Source organism: Stegodyphus dumicola, chromosome 9 (genome assembly GCF_044657685.1).
Source record: "Stegodyphus dumicola isolate Sdum_Otavi_A_Nest chromosome 9, ASM4465768v1".
Classification (NCBI taxonomy): Eukaryota; Metazoa; Arthropoda; class Arachnida; order Araneae; family Eresidae; genus Stegodyphus; species Stegodyphus dumicola.
Window position 1 is genome coordinate 157,706,223 of NC_140776.1, and position 13,783 is coordinate 157,720,005.

Sequence of the window (13,783 nt, forward strand, 5' to 3'; positions counted from 1 at the left end):
GGATGTAACTATTATCATGACAGTCTTCATGGTACACTCACTTAATAATGCAAGCAACTCACCATAAGCACTTCAAGTTGACAGTCAGACTGAAAATGTACTTTATGTGTATTTTGGAATGTGCATTCTTGTTTGATTTAAACTTGTGCATTGTAATTACTGGCCATACATTTTTATCATTTGCACTTCATGGTTAAAAGATTTTTGCAAATTCTGAAATTATCAGCAAAAAATGAATAACTTTTATAAATAAAAAAATATTTTATAAATTCAAGCATGAAAGCACTAATTTCGAGAAAATAATAGTTGTTTTTATAAACAAAAACCTTACCAAGATTCCTGAACTGGAAAAGTTGGGATGAATGTAATCATTCAGAGAAGGAGGGCTACTTAAGCCAACAACTCTCTTTACTCGTTTCGCACCTTCATCCAGAATCAGCCCAAGATTAGATGTTGGGTTCTTCAGTGCCTTTTGCAATTCTTTCAGATGGCCACCAGCATGTTGCAAACCTTATAACCGCATTAACACATGCATAAAAAAGTTATTACACACATAAATAAAATTACACATAAAAAGTTATGCATATTTACATAGTTATTTCAATTTTGCACTGCCTGCATCTGAGAACATAAAACCATATATCCATAAAATTAATTTCTAATACATCATTTTAATTCTAGATTGGTCTCACTTCCCAAAACTATGTTAAGAGTAACTATAAGTAAATTTTACTTAGGTTTACAAAATTTTCTTGCCCCTAAATTTAAAAGAAATTAGCAGTTCTTAAAACACCTGTTTATACAGAGCAATTGTCCACTGAAATAAATAACTCTAAAAACTAGCTCTACACAAAGACTACTTCACAAATTGTTAAAAAAAAATCACAAAAACATCTAGTTTAACACTACAACCGAGGAGTGGGTCAATTTGACCCAAACCGATGTTTAATTAGTCACCATGCAAAAAATATTAATTGAAAAAGAAACTCCTTTTATGACTTTTAATAATTTAAGGTAAACAATAACTTACCGAATTTGAAAATGTGTGACATAAATAAATTTCTGATTATAGACACTTATACCTAGAACCGCAAAACGGGTCAGTTTGACCCGTAAAAAATGTTTCTGCCCAAATGATGAAAAACAAGATGTATTTTCTCGGAAGTAGCTGTAAAGTCTATCTGCTTTAAAATTCCTCAAATGGACTGCACTAGGATAGGGTATTATTATTTATTTTCCTTATCGTTACTTCTAACTAATTAATCAAGGTAAAACAAAACTGCTTACCTTGTCCCCATGGGTTCGATAATAATAATAGAACTATATTTTTTAGTGGAAATATTCTTTCTACAGTTAAAAAAAAAAAAAGGCCAACAGGAATCTATCCCATACTTGCCAACTTATGACACTCAAAAATCAGGAGATTATTTTAAAGAAATCAGGAGATTTTTCACAATGTTAAAAAGACTTTTTAAATGATAAAAATATAGTTTTTAATAATAAATTAACTTTAAATAGTAACTAATTCTTAAATGGAAGCAACACAAAAATACCTTACACATAAAAAACTTTTTTATTACTTGCATCGTTTAAGGAAAAAAAAAAGTCACTTTAATCAGTTTTCGTACAAATGTTATAAACAGTGGTAGATTTTGCTTTCTTTAAGAAACTTCATAATTTTGTTCACAGCAATTGCCACGTAGGCCTGCTTTCGCTAACAAAAGTTTTTCTAATGTGTCATCACTAATATTAGATCTAAATTTATTCCTCGTTTTCGTAACAACGCTGAAAATCCTCTCACACTCTGCATTACTATGGGTAACTACTGTCAAGATGGCCAGCATAATTCTAGACAGTTCACTATATTTTAAAATTCCATCAGCACCTTTCCGTTTTCCAATTAAACTTCACTGGGTGTCAATCCTAGCTGAGTTTATAACTTCATCCAAGTTTTCTAATTGTAAACTGCTGTTATGCAGCTGTTGGAACTGTTTTAATTTTTCCTTCCTTTTAGAACTCCTTTCAAGATAATAATAAATATCAACAATGTGGTCATCCACATTTATTGGTAAAGAAGCTGCCCCTTTTTCAGCTGCTAAATTTAAGAGGTGACAGGTGCACCTCATAATCTGAAAATCTGAATTTTCCTTTCTTAAGATGTCTGCAACACAGTCTTCCAAGCCTACCAATACTGGTGCATTATCGGCACCAAGTACTAAGCAATTATCCAGAGGGCCTGCATTTTCTTTTAAAGTTTTAATAATTAGCTGTGCTATATAAAAGCCTGTCAAATGTCCTTCTAAAGCGGGAACATAAAGTAAACTGCACTCAATTTCTGAAGACTCTGGATCAAAAAAAGAAACAATAATTGGATACAGTTTTGAATTGGTATTATTGCTTCCATCCGTAGAGAGGCAGAACGGAGCTGTTTTAATGCAATCAATAACTGAAGATTTATTTTTCAAACCCATTTCTTTAACAATTTCACCTGTTTTGATTCTTGCACCTTGAGTATTTCTTAGCGATTTCACTATCAGGAAACATTTTTCTAAATAATGTTGCAGTGTGATCCGATGCATTCAGTGGCAGGTTGTGCTCCAGTAAAAAGGCAGAGAACAGACATTCTGCATTAATAACTTTTTGGTCCTTTGTTTCCGAAGACAAATTTAATTTTTCGTTTTTTTAAAAACTACTCATGTTATCCTTGTGTTTTTGTGTAGGCACATGTTTGAGAACATCCGCCCTTCCACCATACGAAATCGAAAAATTGCAACAACAGGCGGTACACATCGCAAACTTATTACATTTCCTTGAGGAAATAATGGAAGGAAAGTCAACTGTGTATGATTTTTGAAACATACACGAGTATTTAACCTTTCTCGCAGACATAACAAAAGATGATAATTTCTAAAACTATTTCCCCAAGGCACATGTACTCACACAACTCAGGACAAAATGAACGAAATAACTAAAGAACGTCCAAATAACAACTTGCTTTGTTCTCATTGGCTAATATATGCCAGCTGACACGCAGTGGAACTCGAAGCCCATTGGAGAACTGGAGAATGACGTTTCTGGATACGTATAATGCTCTCACTCACAAAGCAGAAGCTATCTGATTCACGAGGTTTTGTTTTAGATATAATGTAGAGAAAATTCAATTGCTTTCAGACGTCCAAAAGCACTTTTTTTTTATTCATATAACAAAGTATTAAGCCAAGTTGCATAAAAATCGTGAGAAATTTTAAGAGTCGGGAGAAATATATTGTAAATCGGGTTGGCGGGAGAGTGGTCAAAAATCAAGAGTCTCCCGCCTAAATCGGGAGAGTTGGCAACTTTGCTATCCCTTTTGAGTGTGTGTGTGTGTGGGGGGGGGTCTTCCGTGAATGTAGTTTATTTCAGATGACTATTGACACTATTGTAATCTTTTATGTAAGAACTGTTTTTGTTCCTCCCTGCTTCAATTATGTATAATAACGCATACAGATTTCAGCTCTGAAATCGAAAAGAAATATATTACTTATTATAATTAATTAAATATATTAATTATTAGGAAATTTTTCCTTTTTAGTGTATATTAATGTACATATATTTTAGTTCAAAGATATATAAAAATTATTATAATCAAGTACAATAATTATTACATTAGAATTCACTGCAATAAAACTATACAATAAAATATAATAATTAAATCATTATAATAACAATTATTATACAATGACAATAATTTATTTTATTATAAATATATATATATAGAGAGAGAGAGAGAGTAAAATTAAGCTTTGAAAGCACTCATATTTTTAACAATATATATATATATATAAATATAATAATTCACAAAATTAGTTAATTACAAAAGATAATCATCATATTATCTTAGATTACTCCAAAGTAATTTTCTGCCTCTTTAAATCTGTACTCTTTGAATGCAATAAAAATAAGTAGGGAAATAATTGGAACGGAAAAAATTCCCCACTGTATGATTCATATTCCATCCATCCTATTTTGTCGATAAATCGGTTTGAATGGCGCTTGCATGTTTATACTCATAGTTGGAGCGGGCATGGTAAACTATACTATTTAACTGCGTAAGTATAATACTTCAGCTTGCTATTAAAACTCTTGCTTTTGTAAAAATATGAGCATGTCCACTTCTTTTGTGCTAATCTTATATTATATAGGAGAAAGCTTCTTGAAATGTTAACGATATTCAAAAGCTTTAAAGAAATGCTATATAATGTTATTATTAAACTTCAAACACTTTGATTTTATATATATATAGATAAAAAGAATGCATACCAGTAAGAACAACAAAGAGACGCAAAATGTCATTAGTGCCTTCAAAAATTCTGAAAATACGTATGTCTCTCAACACACGTTCCAGCCCAGCAGAGCGCATATATCCCATGCCACCCATGATTTGTATAGCTTCATCAACAACAAACCAAGCAGCTTCTGATGCAAACACTTTGCTTATAGCTGCTTCCAACTGGAAGTCTACATAGCCACGATCCATAGTTCCAGATACCATATAAGCCATTGACTAAAAGGAAAAATAAATTCTGAAGGAGAAGGAATATAAATAGTCATAAGAATATCAATGAATATTTTACATGGCATATACATAATTAGTTAAATTCAATGCATACTTCTGTTATGTACTCAGCCATACACATTCTAAAAATTTTTTCTTGAATTGTGCCGTATGTACATATTTTATTACCAAACTGTGTCCTATTTATAGCATGATCAGTGGCCTTTTCAATTGCTGCTCTCATTGTTCCTGAAAGGCAAGCAGCCATACCAAATCTCCCATTGTTCAATATATTCATTGCAATCTGGAAATAGCAATGAAAAGGTAAATTCATATTCTGCATTTCAACTGCTAAGTAAATTAGTCATTTTCTTAAAAGATTAATATGCATCATAGGAAAACAAAACTTAAAGCTAATAAAAAATGACAAAGTAAAATTTAAAATTACCATGGTAAATTAAGCAAAAGAAAGGATAATTCTATAGGTCATGCTTCTCAGCTGCTGACTGACCAAAACTCAACCTACACTTTTTGATGCCTCAAAATGGCAACTTATAATATAAATTAGATTCATACATAACTTTGTGCTAATAAACTTTTTAAATGCCAAATTGGCACTTTCTGAAAAAATATGCTGATTTGGCCTCCTTTATTTGAAGTGGTTTAGCTTTTGCTCTGGTAGATCAAATGTAGATTTAAACCCCATTGAAAGGGCTCACAGCATTGGTATTTTCAGGGTTTTCCTCATGCGTAATGTGAATAAAAAATGACTCCCATTACGAAGAGCTCAACAGAAGCATCCTTTCTCTCAGGCCTTATGTATTTGCCATATTTAAGTAAGTAAATTTTCCCCATAGATCGATCCATCCTTATACCTCGAACAGTTCACAACCACCACATTTTGTAAAATTTGTACAAGTAGTTTTGTAGCTATTTGTGTTTCAGGTTTGGTACTGAAAATAATTTCACTTTGAGAGTTTCTAATTTATGCTACTTCTGCCTTTTTTTTTTTTTTTTTTCCCTTCTAAATTCTTCAATAAATGGCCATGATGCTTAGCTTACTAATTCTGTATTTTATGCTTAGATTACTAATTCTTACCATTTCATTTGAAATAAAATTTGATATTTTGCATCTTCCACCATATTTAACATGAAGAATTCAACAGCTGATAAATGTATGCCATTAGAAGCAACCATGAAAATAACAATGCCAAGTTCACTCATACACAAGTGACTAGTGCTACAACAATAATCTAATATTTTATTTAAAATTTATATTCAAATTTTTCTGAGTTAAGGATTATCAACAAAGGCTTTAGTAGAACCTTGGATAATGAATGCTTCACTTCACAAAAATTCGGTTCACAAACGAATTATAAATGCAAACAAAAAAAATGCAACAAAAATGTATTGAATAAAAAGTACCTCAGATGACAAATTGTGTCTCAAACTAAGAACACTTAAGTCATCAACATGATTTTTAAATGTGTTTTGAGGTACCCTATGCCATATAATTAATAGAAAGGGCCTTCTCAAAAATAATTTTAATATCATCCATTTCTTGACACCAGAGGCACCATCAGTGAAAAATTAGTAATATTTTGTGTTCTAAATGTGCCAAGAGATGACAGCGATGCTTGTTTCATAATGCTAACTTGTGGCCACTTCTTCTAGTTCTTTGAATGTTCTGATATGCCACTGAGAGATGTGAATTATTTGGATCTCTGAACAAATAATAAATTAGTGATACAGTTCCCTGTGATGTTTTTGTGTCACATTTTTTATTTTAAATATAAGTCTAACTTGAACTATTGAGGGGCCCACTGTTATGCCACCAAAGATAACTGTACAGTGAAAACACGTGTGCCAAATTTGGTAGAATGTATGTCAAATTTGGAAGACAAGCATCATGAAAAGAAAACTTGTAGATTATGCTTAATTAGAAGGTACTCTGTGCAAAAAAGAAAGGGACAGTTCTAACATCTCCTGTTCTAGTGGGTGGGCCGACTGACGAAATTCAGCTTGCTTCATGTATTGAAAGCGTGACTTAGGATATGTATTAGATTTATATATAGCATTGTTCTAACATAGGATTTTCTGAAATGACATACCAACTTTTTTTCCAAATTTCGATTCTATGACTCTAGTTACGCCAAACTGCCAAGTTTTGTACAAATCACATGAATAGGTTTTAAAAAATTAGCTCTCGAAATTTTAGTTCCTTAATGTTAATTGAATTTGATATATATTTATTAATATCTCTTTTTTAGTTAAACTTACTTGATTCCTTCTCACAGAATATGAAATATAGGTTCATTCCCCCCCAAAAAAAATTTGCCCATTTTTTATGATTTATTTTTTAAATTCATATGTTTAAAAAATTTTCAAAAAATTGAATTATAGCCTATAAAATGTTTACCCTCATCTTAAAGTAGATGTATTTCTAAGCATACCTGCAAAAAATTAAGAATTTTTTATTCAAAATTTCCTAGGATATACATGAATTTACATATTGAAACATTCTGAAATTAGACATATTTATTATAAGCAATAATAATGCCAAATGTGGTTTACATACTTTGTTAAAATTATTTAAAATAATGAAGGATGACATTTTTCCCGCTCGCTTACAATAGAAAAAAGGGAAAGGAAAATAGGTTGCTACAAATTAAGAAGTTTGCCAAGTGAATTATTCTTGGCGCAAACTGAAAAAAAAATGTGTCAAGATAAATTCTTGAATTTCTCCATAAATTCTGCACCAAATTTTACAAAAATTTAATATTTAGGCACAATTTGAGTCATAGAATCGAAATATGGAAAAGTATTGGCATGTCATTTCAGAAAAAGTCCAATTTTGTGTCAAAATACCTATATTAGAACAATGCTATATATAAATCTAATATATATCCTAAGTCGCACTTTTGAGACATGAAAAACGCTTTTTGAATTTTGTCAGTCGGCCCAGTAGAATGGAAGATACAGAACTGTCCCCCCTTTTTTTGTGCAGTGTACACCTTAAATGTAATGATTGTGTAATTGTAAAAGTACTTTCAAAACTTTTAAATGTCCAAAAAAAAAAAAAAAAAGGGGGAAGATTATCAGTATCTTACTAAATAACATAATTAAAATTGTATAATTAAAAACAGTGAAAGATATAAAAATGACCCTGCATTAGTTGAAGACATAGCAAATAATATTAAGTGATGAAAGCCGACTGCTTGAACTCGAGAAATCAAAAATTGAACAAATGAAATTGCAACTAGAGCTTACGAGATTGTGAGCAGACTCAAAGAAAGTCTAATGTAATATGAGAAAAGGGAAAGTACAGATCTCTAGACTCCCTTATTAAAAGCATATAGATGTTAACAATTCAAATTCCAAATAGACCAGAAGGTTGGGGTTATTTCTTTTCAACTTTAGAAAGGAAAAAATGTTCCTTAGAAAGGAAAAAATGTTCTTTTCTAAAAATGTTCCAGAGAAGTTTAAATTGGAAATTCTTCTTCTAAATCTGTTACAAGGAAAGTCACAAATGTTATTACATACATTAAAGATGACAAACTTGGAGATTATTCAAAGATTAAAGCAACAGTAATAACAGAATCCAAGCCTTCCTCCCAACTTTGTTTAGAAAATTTTAGGGAGCTGCAACGAAGGAAACTTATGTGCAGTTTGCATCTAGATTAACTATGAGCTGGGATTATTATTTGAAACTGAGCATTAAAACAATTAGTGGCATCTGAAAAAATATGTCACACACTTGATAAAGAGGTTTATGCGCATTTAAGCACATAACTACAGGCAAGCAAATTTCTGTAGAATTGTAGAACTGGCTATAGAGACAGATTTATATTATAAATCAAAAGGAAAATCTGTGGCTGATATTTCTAAGTTGAGTAATAAAATCAGTTATCCCAGAAATGTGCCAATGGTTCTTCTAACTAATATAAAAAATCAAACTATATTTCATCATGCAATGAAATTCATCCTTCGTATAAATGCCCTATTTATAAAAATATGGCAAGAAATGACAGAGTTAAGCTAGTACAATATAAACATCTGCGTTTCAATTGTTTAGGAAATTACAAAGTGGAGCAATAAATTCATTGTGGTATTTGTAGGAAGAAGCATCACATGACAAATTTCCTTTGTGAACAAAAAAAAAAAAAAAAAAAAAAGAGAGATGTTTTTGCAGGAAGTGAGTCATGACAATAAAAAATATTCAATCGACTTTGGATGCATCGGCTAGCATCTCTAAAGTGTATCTCTATACCACATCTCAAATTCAGTGCTGCTGTACTATTGATTATATTGATGAGAAGAGTCTTAAGTGCACTAACACTAGAGATTTCTAAAATCTTCTTCTGGACAGACAGCACCAATGTACTAGCATGGTTAAGAAAGAAATTTAATTAGCAACAAAAGCAAGACCTCAAAGCTTTTGCTGCTAATTCAATATTAATCACTCAGAATTTATCTGTGGTTGAATAGTGGAAAAATGCCCCTTCTAAACAAAACCTTAAGGATCTCATATCAAGAAATATTGATCCAGTCAAACTTCAACTGCGCAAACTGAGTTAGTGTAGTCCCCCATTTCTACTACAGTCTGTGGTGATTGAATGCCAATACGATATCCCTGTGGAAACTGAGGAACTGGTTCTTCGTGAATTAAAACTGACAGTAGTAAGTGAAATATGTGCACTCATTAACACTTTTGAGCCTTTAGATGCAACCAATGAATGCTCATCTTACAACAAACTGCTAAGAGTAGTGGCTTGGTGCAAGAGATTCTTGTATAACACCAGACATCTACTGCACCCTACCGGCAGAGTTGACAACCAGTGAACTTTATTGTGCTTTATTGTGTAATGTGAACAACATTCAATGGACTTCATTTGTGACAGAAATCTAGCGCTTAGAAAGGGGTGCTCCCATTCCTAATGGTAGTAAACCTTTAAATTTGCATTCATTTTTGGATCATAATGGTATACTCAGGATGGGTGGCAGACTAAAAAACAGTGAGTTAACATGAAATGAGAAAATATCCTATGGTTCTGCCAGCCAAACATAATTTTACTGTAATTATGATTAATTATTTTCATGCAGATGCGAAAACAACACTGTCACTAAGTAAATTTTGAATTGTGTCTGCAGGAAATGTAATTAGAAAAATTATATCTAATTGTATAATTTGTAAAAGGGTAAATTCTAAGTCTACACAGCAACAAATGGCTGATTTATCAACTGCAAGAGTGACCATATCTAGTGTTTTGCTAGACTAGGACTTGATTTCTGTGATCCCTTTGTGATAAAATTTTGTAGGTACAAGTAAACAGGTATGAAACGTGTTTGCATGCATTTTGCTTGTTTCACAAAGGTCTTGCACTTTGAGATTGAAAATGATGTAACAAGTGCAGCGTTTACAGCATCACTTAAATGCTTTATAGTGCGGCGAGGCAAACCCCCAGATATTTTCAGTGATGGCAACAGAAATTTTGTACATGCTCATAGAGCATTAACAGCAATTCTAATATACTTACTTAAAGAGTATGAACGAAGAAATTAAATTTAGCTACTGAAGGCATAAATTGGCATTTTAATCCTCCCTCTACTCCTCAGTTTCAACGTTTATGGGAAGCCAGTGTAAAATCCCTTAAACATCACTTGAAGCATGTGGTGGTAAAAACAATTTGAACTTATGAAGAATTTTTGCCTCTAATTATTCAGATTGAATCTGTTCTTAACTCTCACCCATCGCCCAGACGGTATAGTGGTTAGGGCCAACTACAGTACCTAAGGGCCCTGGTTCAAATTCTGGAGAAGACATGGATGTTTATAAATGTATATTGTCGGTGCGGCATGGCGTCACTCTAAATATGTGACGAGTCGAAAGTCCTCTCGTGTGGATTGGTGGAAGGGGAGAGGGGTGGAAGACCCCCGAATACCCCCAGGGTGCTCTCCCTCAGTATTGGGGGTGGAAAATAGAAGTCCAACCACTCTTCGGAGTAGCCTCTGGCAACCATTGTTCCATGTAATATGAACAAGACAACAACCCTCTTGGCCCATTTCAAATAATCCAAATGGTATTGATGTATTGACACCTGCTCACATTCTTATTGGCTCATCCTTAACTAAATTACATGAATATAATTTTACTGAATCCTATAAGTCGGTTGAGTAGATGGCAAGTGGCTCAGGAACTAATGGAAAATCTTAGGAAACAAATGATCATCAGAATATCTTAACAACATTTACTAGACCTAAATGGTATAAAAGAAAGAAATAAAGGAAGGAGATTTAGTAAAGGATTCGGATAACTGTTTCCCTTTAAAGTGGCATTCAGCTGAAATTATTAGAATCTATCCAGATCAAGATAATATTATTCGAGTTGTGATGCTTAAAGATAAAAGTGGAACCTATAAAAGGTCAATGATGAAGGTTGTACCTTTGCCTTTTGTTAATGAAAAACTTTCAGCTGATTAATTCTTTTATTCATAGTTAATTATCTAGTTTTGAGTATTACTGTATTATTGTATAATTATCATTATTATTATCAAGTTTTATGCTTGAAATTGATATAATTTAGTGTTATGGAATGGTATTTGATATAGCTTGTGTTTGTTAATTTATTATTGAATACTTGCAACATTCAAGGCCTGGTGGTACATTGACACCTGAGGCATCATCTGTGAAAAAATGTCTAATATTTTGCATTCTAAATGTGCTAAGAGATGACGCCAATGTTTGTTTTGTAGCACCACCTCGTGGCCACTTTTTTTGAGTGTGTTCAGAGACACCCCCGAGTGATATGAATTATTCAGGGTCCGTACACATTTCTGCATTCAAAAATTAAGTACTTTTAAGAATCATTAATGAAAAAATTAAGGACCTATGAGCAAATGGGACCTGAATAAATTCATTCAAAATATTATCTATGCCTGAACTTCTCTTTTGTAATACCACCCTAAAAATAAAATAGATTCCTAAGTAGTATGCATTATTACTAAACATGAATTAATTAACATAATTATTAATAAGTTTGAGAATAAAATAAATGTTAAGCAATTTATCAAGTAGCATTAAGTATCTTACACTTATAATGGATGGACATATTATTTAAAAGAAGATAAGTGACATTTATGTTTTACTAACAGTTAGCTTTATGTTGATTTTTTTATGCCTCATTTTGTCACATACTTGGTCAGTCTAGAGGTTTAGTAAATAGAAGGTAGATTTTATGTCAAACAGCATAGGTTAAAATGAGAATTAAGATCATAACCAGCATGATTCATAACAAAAGACTGAATGTTGTCACCACTGCTGCTTACCTAAAGAGAGACCTGCTGATTAGAACAAACCTGAAAGGCCTGTTGGCAAGTGTTGAAAGTTAGTCAGGCTCTGTTTGATGAAGTTAGTGACACAGGTACATGTAGAGTTAAAGGCGTTGTAACCCAGTTAATATACTTTAAGGTTCCAATAAGCCATCAAAGCACTAGAGGTGATAAGTTATTTTGTATTATTTTAAATCTCACCAGATGCAAAGAATAAGTTTTACTTGAATTTTTACATTTTTGTATTTTATCTTGTGATCACAGTGAGTATTAATGAAAGGCAATAACTCACTTTAATATGTAGAGATAATTTTAAGGGTAAGCAGTTAATTATAAATAATAAAATTAGGTAGTTTGATAACCTTAGTCATTATGGATTTACATGGCCACTATTAAAGTTTATTTTTTAACAATATTTGTTAAAAAGCCCCATTAAATCAAAATCTAATAAAATTTCACAGTTTAAAATAATCTAATTTATGACATTGATTCTTAAATGATATAAGGATAATTACACATTAAAAGCTACAAAACATTTATGTTTTGTAACAACAACACTCAAAAAAATATTTATCCGTAATTTTAATTAAACCTTCGCAAACATTTTGGCTAGTTTATATTGATTTCCTTCTCTTTAAGCATCTTTTCTAACAATTAGAGATTTGTCTCAATATGCAAACTAACGCTCTCGCTAATTTCTATGTGTTTTATCTCCTAACTTGTCAACCTCTCCACGGATCTGTTAATAATCCAAAAACCCGACAGACGTAAAGCATATTATTGCTATGTCTAAAAGTAACTACAATATCAGACAAAGGTTTAAATAAGCCTCTTATTTAAAAAGAACTTAGAACATAAAAGCATGTTCTGACGCTAATAAAATCAACTACAGCTCACGGTGACGTAATTCAACAAGAACAGTCAAATTCGAACTAAAAATGTGGAGTAGTGGTCAAAGACAGCAAAGAATTCAGTAACAGCAATTTAATTTTAATTTAATCTGGCTCAGTAACTCTATCATATGAGGAAATAGAAATGGGAAATTATAGCAAAGTCTGATAAACAGTTGTGTAATTTATGTAATAATAACTGCACATATCTCTGAAGAATAATTTTCTTTATGTATTCAGTTTCTTTCTTCAACACATTTCCTTTTCATTTCAGAATTTTTGGATTTAATTAAGGACTTCTGTTATTCTAAAAAACACTAAATGCATAGAAAAAGGGGCTAAGTAATATGAACATTTAGAAGAAATATGAAATATATATGGTAAAGGCCGGTTCAGAGCTGATGTTGCAGAATGTTTGTGACACACCGAACAACAAAATCTAGAAATGGCAAAACTTTTAGAATTTTGGCATTGGAAGCAGAATTTAGAAAGGCACAACGCAAGATCAGTAAAATACTTTCTTATAAGGTTGGCGCATTTTTAAAGCGACAGCTACTGCGCATGCTCTATGACGTCACTAACACGTCACTAGTAGACCCAAATTCCTTCCCGCCGACGCTGTTCTGCTGTATTTGCGTGGTGTTGGTTTAAATGTGTGATTAAAAATGCCTGGAACACGATGTACTGTATCTGTGTGCAATAATAGTTACATAAAAACAAAATGTAATCCAGATACTAAGGATATAACACATAATAAATTTCCCTCAAATCAAGAACTCCACTAACATGTCATTAAATAAAAAAAAAAATCTGTTTAGTAAAATTAGTCTTATTAGTCTAAGTATGCACAATTTCAACATCACTTAAAATATTTCTCACACATTACAAAATAAATCATGAAGTTTATCGAATAGTGTTTCAGTCAAGCATATTCATAGTGAATAACTTCTAAGGTGACAGCCTGTAATTACAGATTAATTGATACTTATATGAAGATGGTCATTTTAAAGAAGTGATGCTCTGTATCAATA

At 31.8% G+C, this 13,783-nt stretch overlaps 1 protein-coding gene across 1 annotated transcript in view; it reads right to left on the reverse strand.

The window, feature by feature from the left end:
• LOC118184637 (very long-chain acyl-CoA dehydrogenase, mitochondrial-like) overlaps positions 1-13,783 on the reverse strand; it is a 76,308-nt gene that overhangs the window by 13,139 nt on the left and 49,386 nt on the right. Inside the window, exons 9-11 of the mRNA XM_085824268.1 lie at positions 4,650-4,838; positions 4,300-4,543; positions 332-510 (exon numbers count right to left, since the gene is read on the reverse strand). Of these exons, the coding sequence (XP_085680394.1) occupies positions 332-510; positions 4,300-4,543; positions 4,650-4,838 (612 nt within the window). The remainder of the gene's footprint in view (positions 1-331; positions 511-4,299; positions 4,544-4,649; positions 4,839-13,783) is intronic.